General features: G+C 35.2%; 1 protein-coding gene across 1 annotated transcript in view; it reads left to right on the forward strand.

Moving 5' to 3' along the window:
* The window catches only part of LOC150105146 (multidrug resistance-associated protein 1-like), a 475,014-nt gene that overhangs the window by 24,533 nt on the left and 429,217 nt on the right, over nt 1-21,264 (forward strand). Inside the window, exon 3 of the mRNA XM_090396181.1 lies at nt 9,107-9,283. Within this exon, the coding sequence (XP_090252307.1) occupies nt 9,107-9,283 (177 nt within the window). The remainder of the gene's footprint in view (nt 1-9,106; nt 9,284-21,264) is intronic.

A 21,264-nucleotide genomic window follows, 5' to 3' on the forward strand; every position in this document is an offset into this window, starting at 1 on the left:
TAAAGTCCATATAAAGATTTCTTTTATATAAAAATTCTTCCTGTCATAACTGGAATTGAAGGGTACATGTCCTATTGTTCCCTTCATCTCTGCTATGGAGATGTTTTAAATAAAATAAAATTAAAAAAAAAATGCAGAGCTCTACATTAATACCAGTTGGAGAGAAAGCAAACCGTCTCTTCCTATAAATTTAAAATGTTTTTATGTTACTCTCATTTTAGTCTTTTATGTGAAAATATTCTAGATAACCAACTATCTGAGCAGACTGCCTTAACTATATAGGTGTGTATAAATCATATGAAAAATGATGCATCCCATTGAGTCCTTGAAGGTGTTACATAATAATAATATTTTCTGCAAAAAATATATCAGCGTGGTGCTGTTATTATTATTTTTATATTTGTCTCTGTGACTCCCACTCATAAAATTGTAAACCTATAGTGCATTAGCACTGTGTGGACTAATGGTTTTTTTTTTTTTTTTTTTATATATTTTTATTTTATTTATTTTTGCTGCCTAATTCAGAAACCAGAGTTAGACATGAAATTTTTTCAAGTCAGTGATCTCCAGTAAGCAAGTAAGTAGTTTCACACTGTACAATGAAATCCATCTGTCACCTAAAGACAGTTATATACATCCATGCCCATGGTATGGTTTGAATGATCCTGCAGGTTGGAGAGCAAATATGCTAATTACTTGGCCAATGCCAGCCATCCTGGAGAAAATTTTGTTCTAAGGGAAAAAATTGAAAGTGAATGGAAAAGGAATATTTGGAATATTAAGTAATCCAGATGTATGGAATAGAAAATCATGATTTTTTTTATATGTATAATGCTATGAGGTCATTCAGAAATCTTTCTCTAGAGACTAAACGAAGCTTCAGGTCTCAAACCAGGTATTAAAAATGATCCACCATATGAAGACATTTACAAATATCCATACTACAGTATGATTTGATAATATCTTTGACTCTGTTATTTAATGTGAGCACCTTGCAGTAAGATATGAATTTAAAGGAGCTGAAAGAGGATAAAATAGTGCCATTTTTAAATTTTGCAGAATCTAAGGACCCATTGTTATTTGAACCTACTACTTCAGTTAAAGCTTTTAATTATTTCACAGTATTGACTCACAGCACACATACAAAATAAATACAATTTATTAAACTGCTAATATATTGCTGGATTTCAAGCAAGAATCCTCATAGCATAAAAAGACTTACAAACTAATTGTGACAAATAACTGTGAAAATAATTCAATAAGTTATTTTATGATGCTGCCTGTTTAAGAACTCTTGATATTTAACCTGTGAGCCACAGGTTAAATATCAAGTACATCTGCATCTCCACTGTACTAAGGGCATGAATGTAGCTATGTTCAGGACTTAATTCTTTGTGTTGTATATAGAAATTAGCTAAAGGTGAAGAGATGAGATCCATCAGAAGGTCCCATCTAGTTTGAATGTTTTCTATTTCCATCTAAAATAACTGGTGTGAATGAACAGTGACTTTGAGTACTTCAAAATTAAAAGAGATACTGAGGAGATTATCCATTTGGTGAAAGGGAAATTGTATTACGAAATCATCTCCAGAAGTTGCACAATAGTAAAGTGAACAGTGGGCTAAGTAGATTTTTGCACATAAAAGGGCACAAATCTTCTACATTTTTAAAAGGGCTTAAGCAGATTCTTACATGTAAACGAGGCAAATGTGAAGTGCATTACTAGAGGGTGTGATGAATGCAAATACTGAACCTTAAGCTTGAAGTTGTACTTTTGCATGGGGAAGAAAATTTTCTATACTGCACAACATGCTGGAAACCCCCTCTGTATATCCTGTGATAAAATGCTTAAAGAATTTTAATTCTGGGTTTTATTTGGTTGTGAATAACTACAAAGATAATGAAACCTACTAGTTTTGCCATTAAAACTTGTGACCTCTTCTTGATAAAAAAAAAAAAAAAAAATACATAAAAGAATAAATGAAATAAAGGTATATTATTATTATTATTTTGTGACACCTCCAAAATGCATAAAATATAGCATTACTAAAACAAACTATGTAGGAACTATTATAATATAAACTGACCAAAAACATGTGGAACATTAGAGATGGCACAAGTTGGCTATTGTTCAGCATAGTGTGCAGATAGTTTGCTGAAAAATTGAACTCTGATGTATGGAAAGATCTGATAAGTGATTTTTAAAATATTACATAGGATTATTCCTTGGATTACTCCTTAATAAGATTACTCCTATTAAGCTTGCCTTGTGAAAAGATGACTATAGTAGGTTCTTTTGTGTTATAAGCAGTAAAGTGTGTTGTGTGTGGGAAAACTGAAAAGCCAACCCCGAGTAATCTTCTCTGTTGTTAATGTCTCCAATGTGCTCTTTCTGATTTATTTCAGAATTTTTTAATGTCTGGCCTTTGTAAGAAAGGCACAAGAGTATGGAATATTATAAACCCCACGATGTTTGTAGAAGGAGTTGTGGTCATTTGGAGAATGGAGTAAAAATCATATAGTCAAAATAGACTCGAAATGCACCTTGATGTCACAAGCTTTAAGGAGACTAGCAATCTTGATAGAAAGTCTGCCAATGTAAGGGATGGAAACTGAAGTCCTGTAATGAATGTCAGGATTTTGCTGTGGAGCAGGATAAGAGAGAGTAACAATGTATGTATGAGTTTGTGAATATGTTGTTGAAGTAGAGCTTGTGGTTCTTCATTAAGTTTTTCTTCATTTCTTATGATAGGGTCTGCCCTTTTTTCCAACATATCAATATATCTAGTTTTTGTGACACATGGTGCAAAGAATGATGAAATGTAGGTCATGACCAGTGTGAGTAGGCTGGTGATACATACACCAAGTAAAAAAAAGCCTTTTTCAGCATTTTTGGTAATTAGAAAATCTAGGAAGGATAGTTTTCCCTCACTTTCTAGTTCCAAAGTAAATTTTATTTTGTGGTGGAATAAGTTGATAGACAAAGGAAATTTCAGCACTATATTTCAAGATGATAAATATGTCATCAACATTCATAAGTTATCAGCGTATCTCCACCAGATTGAAGTTGTATGTTTACCTTTATTACATTTATTTTTATGTGTATATATTTTTTTTACCCAGAAGAAGCCACAAATTTGAGTGGCAAAAGGTTTGTAGTTATGCATGATCAAATAAAACCCAGTTTTTTCTAATTATGCTGATTGGTCAAAAGTCTCCTTGAAAAAAGTTCCCCCCCCCATAAAAAATACAATAAAAAAAGTAGTTTGACTGCTTAGGAATATATTCTTCACAGTTTCCTAATCTTTTCGAAGTGAAGTCTTCATTAGTAATGATCATTCTCAAAAGAACAGTTTAAAATAACCTGATTTTTAAAATTAATTTTTTTACATTATCTTTCCAGTAATGTGTGCAGATTTTGATCTGCACAATAAAAGGATTCAAGCACATAGTAGAACATCAACAGCAATGTTTACTATATCACTAACATTGCCACGAAAGATATGACAGAATCTGATTTTATTATTTTTAATAAAGTTAACCCTCAGTATTTAATTTTGACTTTTTTATTACTCTCACACATGAAAGGCACAAGGGCCTATAGCAAATAAATGCTTTGTGTGGGTGTAGGGGTTAGGAACAGAGTAATTTGTTGATATTCTTCTTGAATTGTTGGAGATTGTAGCCCTTTGGGAAGCTGTTTCATAGAATTGCAGTGGATGGAATCAAATGTGAATGAGAGTAGCAGGTTCAGTGAGCAGCTGTTGCTCCAGTTCCTGTAGATCTGCAGAAATGGAAGGCATAATGGATGTTAGTTCTGCTGAGCAGTTGTCATGGAGTCAAAGGACTCATCATGGGAAGTCCTACTCTCACATGCACAACTCATGTACTTTGACTTAAATTGCATTCACTGTCCCTGCACTCACCACACTCTCAGGCAATGCATTCAAATCACCTGCCACTCTCCATGCAAAAAATCTACTCATCCCCTTGTTCACACCCACCTTATACAGCTTCCAGGGATGGCCTCTCATCTTTCCCCCCCTCCTGTCTCCAGATATTCTATGAAAACTCTCATCCATGTTAATCTGATAATTTCCCGTTCCTAACTTATACTTCTCAATCATGTCTTCCCTCTTCCTTCTATCCACTAGACTCTGTAATTTGCATTTCTCATCTGTCCTCATATTATTATTAACTCAAGACCCCATGGAGTCAATCTCTAGGAGGTCCTTTTATATCTCTCACACACACACACACACACACACACACACACACACACACACACACACACACACACACACACACACACACACACACACACACACACACACACACACACACAGCTCATCATACCACACTTTAAACACACTCAAATTCTCTGCAGACATCACACTCTCTGGCAAGGCCAATCATTCGCAACTCTGCATGCAAAAAACCTGCTTCTCACTCCCCTGCTCACACCCTCTTTATACAGTTTCCAGGGATGACCTCTGGTTCTCCCCTGATCTCCTGCTGTGTTCTGTAGACCCTGTCAAACATTGATCCTGTAATAACCCCTTACTAATTAGGTCTATCATATCACCCCTCTTTCTCCTATCCACTAGACTCTGTAAATTGCATCTTCTCAATCTTTCCTCATATTCGACATTCCAGAGGTTAGAAACTACCTTAGTCATTCACCTCTGGACCCCTTTTCAACATCTCTTCATCCTTTTGAAAACCAGGTGACCAAATCTGGGCACAGGAGTCCATGTGTGGCCTAATCAAAGGCTTTTACAATGCAGCAAGAATCTCCCTTCTTCTACAAGTCAGTGTCCTTGCATCATTCCCAGAAGTCTTTGTATTGTCTTTACGATTTTGGCAGTGTGTCCCCTAAATTTCAGATTCTTATCCACTATCACCCCAAGATCTATTATTTCCTCCACCTCCGACAATATATCCCCACCAATATTCCATAGTGCAGCACTCAGAAACTTAATCAATTGTCTCCAACATCTTATCATCCTTTTGAAAATCTGACAACCAAATCTGTGCACAGTAATCCATGCATCCTGATCAAAGGCTTGTACAATGGAATCAAAACATCCTTCTACTTGTCAGTGTTCTCTGCATCATTCCCATAATCTGTTGTATTGCCTCACAATGTTAGCCAGATGTCCATGAAATTTCAAGTCCCTATCTACCACAATCCCGAAGTTCTTTATCTCCTCCACCTCCTCCAAAATATCTCCCACCAATCCCATACTCTGCATCCCATCTTTTCTTCCCAAATTTTAAAATCTTACATTTTATAACATTAAACTGACATCTCTGCACACTTGCCCATTCAAATAGTCTATTTAGGTCCTCTTGCAAAGATGCAACATCTGCTGTACTTCTTATAACTCTCTCCAACTTTGCATCATCTGCAAACAACTGTATATCAGTATTTAATCCCTTTCCAATGTCATTTACATACAAATTAAACAACTGTGCAAAATAGACCCTTGGGGTATGCCACCAGTGACTTTCCTCTTCTGGGTTATCACTCCACCATACACAACCTGTTGATACCTATTAGACAGCCAATCTCCAAACTAAAACACTAATCTATTATCCAACTCCATCTGTTCCAATATAACTATTAGTTTGTTATAAAAAGAATTCTATTGCTATTCACCCAGTTCTGAATCCTTGTCTTCACTAACTTCTCCCACACCTTGTCCTCACTAACTTCTCGCACAACTCCAGACAAGCTGATTGGCCTACAATTCTAAGCCTTAGTCTTATATCTTACATAATATCACTTTATGAAGTTGAACAAATTTGCCATCTTTCCAATACTTTTGGGACCTGGGCTAATATAAGACACATTGAAAATGTATGTTAAAGGTGTTGACTCCCTGGAACATTCCCTCAAGACATGCGGTGATATACCATCAAATCCCTTGGCCTTGGTTGACTTCAAGTTTACTCAATTTCTCATATACCTCCTGCTCACTCACCATCAGCGGTTCCTCCTCCAATCCCACTGCTCTCAAGTTCTGCATTATGTTACAATCACAAGGATGGAATACTGAACTGCTCATTTAACACCTCTACTATATTCTCCTCAGTATTTATCATTCTCCTGTTATCACTGACCAACATCATCCTCCCATAATCATTCTTCCTTCTACTGGCCACATACCGAAAAAACTCCCAAGGATTTCTTTTAGCATCATTTGCTAACTGCTGCTCATGCTGCTCTTTTGCCTAAGTGAGTCACCTTCCCTGCTTGCTCTTTGTACTCTTCATGTAACTGATTATCTCCACTCATCTTGTGCCACCTCCACAATGCCTTTTTCTTCCAGATTACACACTTCGCCTCTTCAGTCATCCATTTTACACCTACCTTATTTAATCTTCTGACCTTTGGAATACATTCAGTCTTTGCCTCTGCCAGATAATTCCTGAGTAGAGACCAAGCAGCATTGATTTCCTTCCCATGTAATTCCTCATTCCATAATATCGCTACAAGCTGCCTTCTGAGTTTGTCATAATCACCTGCCTTGTAGTTTTACATATAACTTTTTCTCACAAAAATCCTGATATGGCTGGCAACCACCCAAGTGATCACTTCGTCGCCACCAACTGGAGGGTTATGTGACACTTCACTTACAACATCTTCTGATGAGATAATCATATCCAAGATCCTCAATCCATGTGTCACCTCAGTTACATACTGCTTAAGGTAGTTAAAAACTCAATAAATTCATTCTCTTTGGTTCCTGATGCTGTCTCTTCATTCTAGTCTATATTACCATAATTGAAATCCCTTTTCTTATTAGCCAGACCAAATTGTCTAAACATTTCCTTCTCACTGACTTCCACATTACCAGGCCTATAGCAACCCTACTAAACATTTCATCCTTTCCACCCTCACTTCACACCATACTGATTTCAAAATCACTGTCAGTATTTGATCCTGGCATCTCCACCCTAGATGGGCACAACTCCTCTGCCATCATCAGTAACACTCCTCCTCCCTTTTTGCTTTATCTTTCTTTGTGAAAAAGTACATATCCCTTCATCTCTATTCCTATCAGAATCCTCGTTCAACCATGTCTCACTTATACCAACAATTTTTGGATGAATAAACTATTAATGCTACAATCTCATTCCCCTTGTTTAGAATACTTCTAGCATTTGTAAACATACACACTAGCTCATTTCTGTTTCTATAACATGTCCCACTTCTCAGACATGACTCCTCCACACTCTCCCCTGTCCATCATCACTGATACTACACCCCACCCCAGACCTAAATATCATGCCTGCATTCTTGACTTAATCCTTTCTTTTGCACTCGCACATCTACTCCTGAAACCATCATCTACACCTTTCACACAGTGTTCCCCTGTACACCTTGATCCCCCCCCCCCATTTCCCTGTCCACTCTGTGTTCTTTCTCTCTCTTATTCTCTCCACTCCATTCACAAACTTGCCTATTACTCTCCTGCTCTTCCACAACATTTCTTGCTTCCTCAGGTTTTGCATCCACTTCAGCCATTCTCTCTCCAATTTATCTTTATTTTATTTTTATTTTTCCAATTTAAATGGTATGCTAGCATATGACTATGCTAGCATACCATTCAAAATCTTTGCTCACCCTCTCAACTCATTATCATACCTGGGCACACACTGACTACCTTACACTGTTATCTTTCACTCTCCTTAACAGTCTCATGACATCCTTCCTTACATTCTTCTTGTTACCAGTCAGATCATTCGTGCCAACTACCAACTCTTTTGCTTGTATATGTCCCTCTTATCCAATGCTTCAACTACTGTGCTCATTCTACCTCCCAGAAAACAGACCTTGTGCACCTTTTCAGTCACCACACTTCTTATCATTGAATCTCCTACATTGCTACTCTTAAATCATTTGATATTTCTTTCAAATCTTTCATCCCATTCTCACATTCCCATGCAAATCTGTAATTCTCCTCAGTTCATTACTCATACATTTAATCTCTTGCCTCATCTTTGCCAACTTTGCTTTCATGTCTTGAATTAGTTTTTCCTTGCCTGTTATTCTATGGGAAAGTGTCTGAAGAGAGTCTGTAAGAGATATCATTAATCAACTAAACTGCTCTTTTCAGAACAGCATCAAGAATTTTTAGGGATGTTTTAGGTGCACTATTCCAAACATGTGAATAGTATTTCAAGGTTGGCCAGATTTGGGATTTATACAGAGCAAGTGACTGTTCAGAAGAGAAGTGTCATCTTTAACAGAAAAAAGATGTCAAGTTTTTTGAATGATGTTGATGTCATATGAATATGCCAGGAAAAGTTTGGGGTAAGAGTCCGGATGGACATCCAAGAAGAGAGATTTGGTCTTAACTGTTGAGCTGAGCATTATCAAAAGTGGAGAAAGACTTAGTTTTTTTTGCTAGAAAACAAGGAAAACTGTTTTGGAAGCATTGAAGTTGAGTGGGTTGTTTTCACTCCAATCCAGGATACTGTGGTGATGAGTGTTCAGGGAACTTACAGGTCTTGATTAGTAAAACTATTCATAGTTTTACTGATCTCTGCACAGTTGATGGAATCAGGTTATTTACATAAGTCAGGAAAAGGTTGAGTGAAATGACAGATTCCTGAGAGACACCAGCATTTACCTCTCTACCAGCCAAGGTGGATGAAAGAGTGAGACCAACTTGCACTTCTTATCCATGTTATTCAATAGGTGTTACAGAATCATATCAGATTTATCTGGATGTTTATATATATACGTACTGGCCAGTTGGGTTGTTAACAGGAAAATCTGAAGAGAAACATTGTCTACCATTAAACATAGGAATCGATTTGAGTGAATTTATTATGAGAGAACTAATTTATTAATTTTGATTTCTGTATCAATTCAGCTGCAACATTATTATTTTTTGGATATGTTTCTGCTTTTTTTCTTTTATGGATGAACATTCCAGTTGAATAATACAAATTTTTGTCTCTTATTTAAAATTTAATTTAAATAATTTTTATGGTAATTTTAAAACAACAACAAAGTTTCGTTTTATATTGATATATATTGAAATATTTGTATTTAGGAACAGGTAAATAATTATATTGTTTCTTTTAACAGGATGTGAATATAACATGGACTACTGATACACCAGATTTTACACCATGCTTTCAAAACACTGTGCTTCAGTGGGTGCCATGTGCTTTGTTTTGGTTGCTTGCTCCATTAGAAGCCTATATTCTTACTAGCAGCAAAGTTAAAAGATTACCATGGACTTTATTGAATATCATGAAAGTTGTAAGTGATTATGCAGGTTATCTTAAATCCATTCTAGTGTTTAAGCAGATGTAAAATAGACATCTCAGTAGAATTCATCTTGAATTTAATGCAGTGGATTAATATTTCATATTTATTTTTCATATTTTCAAACATGAGAGAAGTTGTGGCTGTAAATGATCATATTTACGATAGAATAAAACTTTTGTGGCAATAGGTTAATTCTTTCATGCCATAGTTGGATAGATAGATAGATAACAGTGCTTTTCTTGTAAAACAATAGGTGTGCTGGTGCTCATTCTTTGCTAGCAGGAAAAATTGGAATTCAAAGGATCTGAAAAAGAAAGCTAAAAAAAATTGTTTACTGATATTTTTAATTCATAGTGTGATAATGTTTTTGGAATATGAAAAAATTATATAACACACAATTTATTAAGCATAACTTTATTGTGCAAGTATATAAAAAAAATAAAATAAGTAAAATGTATACAATGATTTTAATAAAATTTTATATAACAAATAGCTTAACAATGGACATAGTAAACAATGTAAATTTCATTACATGTTAAATAACTACACTTATTTTATAATCAGTAAACATGTAAAAAATTACAAATATTACAAATTTCTATACGTACTGCATCTGTATGTCATGTCATTAATAAAGGGGCCGGTACTGTTCCAAAAAAAAGCATGCACTGGATAGATATGATTCGGATTTACAACAATTATTTTAAACAAAAACAAACAAACAAAAAAAATCTCTCTATCTCTGGAAAATTAGCATGGTATCAACAGAAGAAAATAAGAATATGGAAGACTACTGCTGCCATCTTGTGATCACTTTGCTTTGAACCAATCTCCACAAAGTTACATGAACCTATAAATATAGTAGTGCATGAGAATTTAAAAAAATTTTTTTTAAAAAATCCAGTGTATAATATATTTGCAGTTTTTATAACTGTATGTAAAAGTTTAAGTGCTTAATGGAATAAAATACCAGGAGGGAAGGATTACAAACAATGTTTCATTCACAGAGACATTTTCACGGAGTGCAGTATAAATTTGCGACCCCCACAAAGGCAACACAAAAGTAAGTGGACTAAGGGCTAGCGTCCTAACTAGGTGTTTGCTTCAAGCCTTAGCTGTAATCAGGAATCCCAGAGGATTGATGTTTCTCATATTTTGGATAATTTTATGCATCAATGTTTATATAGATTAGACTGGTTTTTGATTCAAAAAAAAAAAAGTCTTTCATTTCTAAACTTGCTGCGAGAGCACAGTGTTTTTTTCTCATATGATTCTATCTGCTAAAATTCCAAGATTCCTAGGTTGGTCAGTTTCTTCTAGCATAATCCTGGCAATATACTATGCCATTAGACATCTCATTACACCAAAGTGCATAACTTTACATTTACTAGCATTAAACTGATGGCCACTTTCACATGCCCACAATTCCTTATTCAAATCATTCTGCAAGTACTGCATGGCAGTTACATCCTACTTATCACTGTATCATAGTTAGAAATAGCTGTGTGTCTCTATAATTCAAGAAATAGTTGTGTGTTAAATTCTTCCCATTGCCATTAATGTAAAGATTGAATAATAGTTGACCAAGGATTGATCCAGTGTTTTGATCCAGATTTATCCTTAACCACCCCAGTACATAAGTAAATTGGTAAAGCATGGCTCTCCCCACTATCATCAGACTCATGCTGACCATCATACTCTGTTGGTATCAACCCAATTCTGTATCTTGACCTTCACCATCCTTTCCAACACATTAACTACACACAATGAACACAACATTAAAGATACATACCTAATAACGTGTCAATTTTCCTCTAGTGCAAATAACAGCCTGTACTCTCTGAGGCATTGAATCCACCAGATGCTGGAGGGTTGCTAGAGGTAATTGCAGCCATGCCTGTTGCAGCATTGTCCACCCAGATAAATGGATCTGATATCTCAATCTACCATCCCATAGAGATTTGATTGGATTTAAATCCAGGGACCTTGGGGGCCACTGGATGGTCCCAAACTCAGATGAATGTTCGTTAAGCAATGCCTGAGTGATTGTGATGGGGGCAGCAAATTGTCCTGCAGAAACAGACCATCAGCTGCAGGATGCACGAAGGCCATGAAAGTGTGTAGGTGGTATGATGGTCAGAGTACAAAGCACATTCTGGTAGCTTGTAGCATTTAAGGACCTCTCCAGATACACTAAGGGACCTAATTTGTCACATGAGAAGACTTCCCAAACCATTAGAGATCCACCACTTCCTTGAACAAAGCCAACCTGGCACAACAGGTCCATGGCCTTATGCCATTGACGGCACACCTGCATCCTCTCGTCAGCTCAGTATAACTGATGATTGGAGTCATCAATGGCATGTGGTCGGCCACCACTTGCTCACTGGAGACACTGGTATGTCTGTTGATGGTATACTCACGGTATACCCTTGATACGTTATAAACTGACCTGTAATCTGATGCAGGTGGTCATAAAAGCTAAGTCACTCCTTTCATTTTTGTCTGTTCCAAGAATTGGATATTCCAAGAAACTACCCGAGCAGTTAAGCATGTTTGCATGGTTACCAGAATTTGTACGATATATATGTACTCTCATTATAAAAGTGAGCAATTGTATGGAAATATGTGTAAATTAAAATCATTATGGCTTTTTGCTCATTACAACTGTGATCTCGTTATTTCCTTGCTTTTTACAGCTAAGTTTGACTGTAGTTCATTGAAGACTGTAGACTCCAGATCTCAGAGGTATTAAGGAATTGTAGGTGTGAATGGATATCGTTAATGGCAGACTTCCATTAAAATGAAGACATTAGGAAGGAACTTGACATTGTTAGCATTCAAGGAATTAACCAAATAACAACTGAATATTCCTGAAGGGAAATACAATCACCATATATGTTGAACTTTCAAATTTGGTTATTTGAAGTTTTTATTTCATCATCATTATTATAAGAGACTTCCAGGGAGTCACTGAGGAAGACCACACATCATACTTTCATAATGTGGAGCAGAGCTAATCTAAGGTCACCTAAACAGAATAGGACAGGAAAGGTTAGCAAAACAGGTGTTTGATGCCATGTTACAGGAAAAGATGCTGTTTAAAGTAACTTAGATGATTGAAATATAAGATCTGACAGTATGGGAATCCCAATATTAAACTAATTTGAAAGAAATTTCTCATAGAAATCCAATTATGTAGTTCTATAATAGTGTCCTGAGGAATGAAGTGCATCATTGCTTTATGTTCTACATACTGTAAAAAATCAAGTTGATAATCATATGAATTGGAGAACTTTTAAGGACTTCATAAATTAGAACCTCTTAGATGAAACAAAAAGTGTAAAATATAACCCTTCCTTATTGTGTTTTAATTAAAATTTTATCTATTACTTTTCTTTTATTCTCATTCTCTTTAATATTTTTTTTATATTTCATCAAATGCATTAATTAAAAAATTCTAGAAGCTTAAGAAACAACACTTTATAACCACTGAAAATTTTACTTTCATGTCATATTTTTAAGTGCACAACATTTATGCTGTGTGTGTGTGTAAATGTTGCAACTTCTTAGTTATCTTACTTATCTGAATTGGCTGGTTAAGAGATAAGATGAAGTTCACTTTGTTGTAATTGTCATCTGACTGATAAGTTATATAAACTACAAATTCTCTTTTATTTTAATGGTCCTGATAAGTTATTTTATGCTTTTCTCTCTCTCTCTCTCCCCCCATATCAAGAACTTTCCTGTTTTTACATAATGTAACCATTGTTTTATTCTTTCAAAAGTAACATTAAAAGATGTAATATTTCCAAAGTAATAAATACTAAAATATCATGATGATTAATACATTTTGATATGTTAAATGCTAATCATTTATAATTAAATAATTATTTAAACTTCTTCAGCAGTTATTTAAAATAGATGGACTTGATATTTGATATTAAAATCAGTTTCAGATTATATTAATATTTTTCAAATTTAATTTTTCCCAAAAATTTCTGATTAAACAGTTAAAATTTTTCATGGTCTTAGGATTTTTACTTAAACAACTAGAGATTACATCAAGCAGATCAGTAATGGTAGTAGGATTAGTTAATTGTGGATAGGTAATAGTAGCAGTATTGAGTCTTATATCCATATTTTGTAAGTTCACAGAGTAGGTTGAATAGAGAATTTTTATATAGGATTGTTCAGCTTTTATTTATTTATTATTTTTATTTTAACCACTTATTTTTACAGCATTATTCTAAGGATGAAGTTTTTTAAATCATTCTCACACATAAGAACTTTAAAAGCCTATCATACATTAAAAATGTGTGGGAAGAGGTTAACAGAGAAGGAACCTGTTGATATTCTGGTGGATATCCTTTTGAAGATGACTCTTCTAGAGAATGGAGATAGACAATAAAGGAGGAGAAGATTCAGTGGGTTAACAGTTAGGCTGTAAATTGAATGTTGGGTATCTGCTTCTTATATTATTATAGACTTAGTAAAAAGTGGTAAAATGGTGGATATCAGTTGTTTTAAGGATACTTGCGACATAAGACTGAATGATATAATGACGTAATCACAAGAAAGATATTTATTTAACCAAATATTTCGGTCTGGAAATAGCAGACCGAATAGTAATAGTAATAAATAGTAATACCACCGACGATGGTCTGCTATTTCCAGACCGAAATATTTGGTTAAATAAATATCTTTCTTGTGATTACGTCATTATATCATTCATGGTGGATATCAGTTCAGTAGAAATGAACTGACATCCACCATTTTACCACTATTACTATCTAACTATAGTATCTAACTTTATCTGTTCTGAGTAGTTACCATACTGTGTGAGAGACTTTTGCAAAATCTAAGTATACTACTGTGTATGTATCTCCCTCCAGTCCATTGCATTTGTAACCATGTTATAGAGTTAATTTATAACTATTTGATAATTTATATGCTATTTGATAAACAGCCTTTCAGTTAAGTTTTTGATGGGATTTTCATGGAACACAGGAATAATTAATGATTATTGAAAAAATAAAGGACAAGAATAAACAGTAATTTTATTAATGCAATTGGTCTGAAATTAACAACCTTTATCAGTGTATCAGGCAAAGCCAGAACAAAGGAATGTTATGTTATTCCTTTTTTTTTTTTTTTACAGAGTTTAGCCACCTGTCAGTGTGCCACCATAAGGATCATTGCAAAATAAGATGAGATTACAGTTAAAATTAAAATAAATTAACTTTAGAATACAATAAAATATCATAAGATAAATAAAATAATTTTTTGAAGGACATGATGTTAAAAAAAATGGCTGTGGTGGAAGGCAAGCTATTACTTGCCACTTAAGAGGATAAAATCTCAAATTTTGGCAGTGGATAAACAGTCATTCCAATTTAAGTTTGAATGGTTCAGCACTCTCTTTGAACATGGGGAATAGTCGCATATTATGGTGGATTATACATGGATCATACTATACAATCAAGAATTGTCAAGGAGGTTTTTTGAGGTGTTCTCATATTTGGAGTGTACCACCCCAAATATGAGAACAGTATTCTAGGATTGGTTGGATTTAGGATTTATAAATGTTAGGAGTGATCAGAAGAATGATTGCCAAGTTTTTAAATGCTGAGGAGGATATGGATGTAATGTTTGTGCTAGGATAAGCTGGATATGAAAGTCAGCCCAAGAAGGGAAAATGATGTTTACTGAAATAAGAACATTGTGAAGCTCTACCCAAATGTCATCCTTTTTAAATCTTCTACAATACTTTGAGTCTTTAGTCAAATAACATAATTTTGTATGAAAATTGTAATAAAAAAGACTAAAAAACTATGAAAATAGGCAGGAAAAACAGCAACTGTATTCTCAGTTATCTATTTAAAAACATAAGTTATGTATTAAAATTGTAACTGAAGACAAGACAGGGAGGGTAATAAGGTGGCATAGTGTTACCTTGTGATAAGTGATGGGTTGTGTACTCTCATGATAAAAACTTTGGAAGGAAATTGCACTGATAGTTTTGAGAATGTATGGTGTGAGGTAGAGGCAGATAGGATATTTAGATTTTACTATAGTCCATGCAACCCAGAAGATGATGAGCAGGAAATATTTAGGCAGATAAATTTGGAAAGTCAAAGTGAGCATTCGTTATTGGAGATTTTAACTATAACAATATAAATTGAGTGGAGGAAACAGAATACAACAATAAGAGAAATGAAAGATGTTTTAATTGCAGTTGAAGGAACACAAGAATCAAAACTTGGATTTAGTTGTAGTATTTAGAGGATCTGATTGTAACAGGGATGCCATACTTGCACCAGTTGGTGAGAGTATTCACATAGTCAACTTAGAGGGTGAATAGATGTGCAGAAGTATCAAGAAGAAAGGAATTTGTGGAATTATAAGGCTGGTGATTATTATTATACTTCAAGGACTCATTAGGAGGGGTACTCTATCATATCCTACCCTCTATGCTACTTAATCTTCCCTTTACCTCCATTAGATCACCACTCACTAACTGTATTTATGATACAAGCAATTCTGGTCAAATTGCCTGTATCATAGTAGTCGTCTTAGAAATCAGCTTGAGGCAGTTCTGTTGATGGAAGAATTTGAAAGGAGGGAAATTAACATGCATTGAAGCTAGTTAAGAAATATTTATCTGCTGTAATAGCAAAATTACATAGCTCAAGTGAAGAAGATGACTAATGAAATCAAACAGGAGCTACAGATGAAAAAGAAGTTATGGGAAAAAAAAGTATGAAAAAAGAGGTGGACAGAGAGAGAAGGAGAGCATGTGAATACGAAAACTAAAGGAAAGTGATTAGTATAGTAAGGAAGACCAAACTGGAATATGAGAAGAGACTAGCACTATGATCAATTGAAAATTCTAAGGAATTATATCATTATGTGGCCATGGCCAGTAGGAAGACATAACAAATGACCTTGCTAAGGCATGGAAGACTGTTACATAAACTGGAGAATATGGGTTTGGAGTGTAAAATATTAGCATGAATAAGAGGATGGTTGACTGACAGATATCAAAAAGTGGTATATGGGGGATATGAGTCTGGAAGATTTAAGGTAACCAGTGATGTACCACAAGGATCAGCCCTTGGTCTACTGTTATTCAATCCGTATATTAATGACATTGGGAAGGATTTGACAAGTGACATACAAATATTTGCTGATGATGCAAAAATAGACAGAGTATCAAGAATGCAGCTTGCAGAATGATTTTAATAGGCTGGAATTGTGGGCATGGAAAAACGGATGCCAGTTCAATGTCAGTAAATGTAAAGTCATGCACTTTGGTGTGATTAAATATCCAATGTCGTATTATATTGATGGGATTATAGTAGAAGAAACTGATCAGGCTAGGGATCTTGGGGTTTTAGTAGATAGGAAGTTGAAGTTAAAGGACCATATAGCTAAGATTGCAAATACAACTCAGAGGATAATTGCAATGCTGAAACAAACTTTGATGTACAAAGATAAGGATGTCATTTTGCCTCTTTACAAGGCCTTGATAAGATCTCACTTGGACTGTTGTGTGCAAGTCTCGTCTCCTGGTTTCCATGGTTTATTTATTTATTCGTATGGAGTTTCCTCCCTTTTTTCTCCCCCATCCCTATTGGGGCGAGTTGAGCCTCCTCATAGGGGGTTAGGTATTTATGGCTGTAGATCCATGTGTGTTCACGGGGCCGATTTGCCTGCTTGTGGGATGAAAAATGCCAGATAAACTGGTGGAAAAAACCGTACTGCCCGCGCCCAAGACCAGCTAACTTGGCTATGGCTGAGGAAGATCCTCAAATTCCTCACGTCTTCAATGGGAATCGAACCTGGGACGCTCCTTCCCCAGTCATATGGTTGCGAAGTGCACAGCCACTTGGTTAACCGTGCGGACGGTTTCCATGGTGATTCTGATGCTTTGGCAAGAGTACAAAGGAGAGCAATGAAAATTATACCAGAATTGTGGAGTATTGATTACAAAGACAGAATGAGAATTCATTCTGTATATGAGAGAGAGAGAGAAGGGGGGGGTGATATAATTGAGACTTACAAACTTCTGAAAGGGTCATATACAGGATTTCAGCTGATAGAATTTTTCATTTCATTGTGGGTGGGGAAAGGATGAAAGGTCATCCTTTGAAGCTGAGAATGAATGCTGTCAACAAGGGGAATAAGATCTAGATTTTTTCTAGATCTTATTCTAGGCATGATTGGAATGAATTGCCACTGGATGTTGTGTGTGCAAGCCTGTGAATGAATTTAAGAACAAGTATGACAGCTGGTGTGTGTGTGTAATATGTGGTCTCCCTCGATGAGTCCGTGACTCCTTGGAGGCCTATCTTTATTACACAAGTAGCTACACATGACCTTTCCTTAGTAAACCCATGCTGTTTATTGCAAAGTAGAGATTCACTGTCAACTCATTTCTGAATGCGAGTCCTAATCACTTTTTAGAAAATCTTCACCACCACACCTGAGATACTGATTGGTTGATAGTTGGATATATTGGTCTTTGCATCACCCTTGTGGTGCCATGGAATTGCCATACATTATTTCCACTCCTGCAGAATCTTTCCTGTTCTGAGACTCAAATTATACAGCTTAGTCAAAGGAATATTAGTTAGCTGAACACTTAGAACCTATGCTGATGCCCCATCAGTCCCTATTGCTGAATTCTTATTCAGTTTGTGTAACAGCTCTAGTACCTCCTCCTCATACGCCTAAACTTCATCCAGTGAAGAGGTTGCAGTAAGTGCAATGTTGTGAACACCAGGTTGATAGCGTTTAGCAAATGGGCACTCATTAGTTGAACAACCTCTTCTGTATCTGTCATCCTTATAGAGATCATACCTTAATCAGCAGCCAGAAATAGGTCTCTGGCTGCTGATTAAGGTATGATCTCTATTAGGTTTTAGAATGAGGATGGTATGGCTTGCTACAAATTCACTTGGTATGTGTCCTGATGAGAGAAAAGAATTACACAGTATAACTAGAATGGGAAGAATAAAATCCCAGGCCTCATGGTAAAGGTCTATCCCTAGACCATCAGGTCCTGGGGACTTTCTTGTCTGGCATTCTTTATAGGCTAGTAACTTTAGATGCTGTAATGGATCAAGCCCATCTCGGATATGAACAGGAAAGTCATTAATGTTCCAAGAGTTATAATTTCCCACACTACTATTGTCTTCAAACAGATTTTTATAGTGTTTTTGAAAGGCATCAAGGATATCTTGAGTAGTTAACATGTCTTCACCATCAACTCAGATTTGAGTGCTATTCCTTTCTTTGCAGACTGTTGAAAAAAGCAACTGAAGAGCTATCTGCTAAGTGCTGCTATATTCTCATTTTAAAATTTCTTTCTTCTGCTTTTCCGCTTCTATCTCTATGTTAATCTTTCTAATGATACCTAATTATATACCATTGCATTGGTTCGCTATGAACTGGCTTCTCTCTTTATCCGGGTCTTTCAACTTTTTTCTTTTGAGGAAAGCCTGTTCCTTTACCCATTCAATCATATTCTGTTTTATTGCTTGTCTGAATTTTAACCATATCTCCATTCTAGGTAACATTATTCCAGTTTGAACAGAGGGTCTGGAATTTGGTTGAAAAGACCAATGGAAAATTTGGTGGAAGTCTCCATGGTCCAGAAATGATTTCTACTTGTTCCATGCATTGGAATTTAAGTAGAAATGGATTATGATCCAACATGTTAATGTCAAGATGTTTTATTTGAATTATCCTATTTATAAGGGAAGAAGAGATATAAATTCAGTCAAGATGGGCACAATAACCTGATTCATGTAAGCTGGAAATTAGGATTGCGAATCCTCCATATGTCCACTAGTTGAGCATTGTCAACATTTTTTTTAACTGTGCATATCCCACTTTTCCACTTCTGGGGGTGTCCTCCTATTTTGTTTAATGTGGGGTTTTCAGTACAGTTCCACTCCCCAGCTGCTATGATGTAGCGGGAACTGTATAAATAAGGCTGCAATTCCTGGAAGAGTTATCATCTAACTGTTCCATGGAGCATAAACATAAACTTTATTACACATCCACAGTATTTCCTATCTATTGTCAAGATTCTCCCTTCTGCATCCCTTTGGATATTACAGAATGACCCAAGAAGCAGGGCAAGAATAAGAACTCCTACTTCATCCCTGTTAAACCTTCCAAACCTCTAATAAGAAGGAAGTGGATATCTATCTGTTAAGGTTTTTATATCTATATCTGCAGAAGTATGTTTCTTGGAGAACCAAAAAAAACCTGATATTATGATAGCATAAGTTTCCATATAGCTTCTTTTTTAACTTTCCTGTGGAATCCTTGTACATTTAATGAGACAATGCAGAAAGGAGATGATATGATTAGTGAAGTGTCACTGGTAAGTCTTTAACTTCTAGATTTCAGATGAACCTGATGAGGTCTTCAATCTGCAAATGAGCATTTCTGTAGTCTGCTTCTTGTAAATTGTTTTCCAGTTGCTTTCCTTTATTTTAATTTCATGCCCATTGTTTTCGATTTGGTAGCTAATTAATTTCTTTGAATGTAGATGATAATCATACTGAGAAAACTTTGAACCAGTAAACTTTATTATTTTTTCTTTAATTGCATCTGTTGCTTACCCATTATTAGCATGAGATGGTTCCTGATAGTTCATAAACTCTTCTGAGCCTGAGGAGTCTTTATTTGATGATCCACAACCTTTTCCATCATTACATTTTTTTTTATTATTTCTTCTTCTTTTAGATTTAGTTCCTTTTTTAATGTCTTTTAGTTTTTTTGTTTATCCTCAATTTTTTTTTTATTAATTCATATTTTCTTTTTGATGATCTTGTCTCCATATTACGGTCTTTTGGTTGTCTTATTTGCTTTTCTGTTTTTTCTTGTATAACAGTTTCATTTGTTTGCATTTCATCTTGTATCTGTTAAGTTGTTATTCTAGGTTCATTATTGGTAATTTCAATTAATGTTGTTCCATCTGTATTTTACTGGAAAAGTGTCTCCTGTAGTTCTGGAGGAGATTTGGTCCTGATCTTGGGGCTGATTTGGTCATGCACTTTTTGTGATTTTATCAAGTGTAATTTGTATGAAAGCACTATCTTTAATAGACTAAATTGGAAGATGCAGAAACTCTTCTTTATGCCTCCCCGATATATATATATATATATATATATATATACTATTCTAATTGGCTCTACTGGTGTGTCCACTCTTTCAGTGAAAGTTCTGAAAGGAACAGTAATGTGATGTTCAGAACTTTTGCATTTTTGTCAGGGTTTGAGACACTGATTAGCAATATGTCCAATCTCCATATAATTGGAATATCTAGCTTTGGGGCAGTTGCCACCTAAGAGATCATATGAACCACAATGCAGGCACTGCCTATGTACTCTGGGATAGTTCACCATAACTTGATGTTGAAAAAATTTGGTATGGGCATCTTCATACCCATTCTGAAGGTTGACCTCATCAGAAAACCAATTTTGATATTCTTGATATACCCTCTTGTATGTTACTGATTTTATTTCATTTTGAGAATGTCTCAGTAAGAATTTCATTTCTGTTTTCTATATATTCGATTGGAAATCTCTTGATTTTTACTGTTTTAACTTGGCTGCCCACCATTACAGGAATTGCTGTGCTACTTTCAAATGTACAACTCTGTAATAGTTTATCCCTTGTTTCCACATCTTTAACTACAATTAAATATGTACGGCATAAAATAATAAATCTTACTACCACCAACTATCTTTTAAAACCTTAGTCACCTGTCTTACCTCTTCATATCCTGGAATTTCAATTCCTATAGTTAACATCCTTGGAGGATTTGGTACCATTATCTCAGGAGGGAAAAGACTAAAATGTCTGCATTTGATTGTAAGAGGAAAAAATCCCTTTCAGTCATAGCACTGAAAATTAAATAATCCCATGATCTAGAAACAATTTTACACAAC

The sequence above is a fragment of the Typopeltis vanoorti genome, chromosome 7, assembly GCF_054136105.1.
Source record: "Typopeltis vanoorti isolate ZY-2024b chromosome 7, IOZ_Tvanoo_1.0, whole genome shotgun sequence".
Lineage (NCBI taxonomy): Eukaryota > Metazoa > Arthropoda > Arachnida > Uropygi > Thelyphonidae > Typopeltis > Typopeltis vanoorti.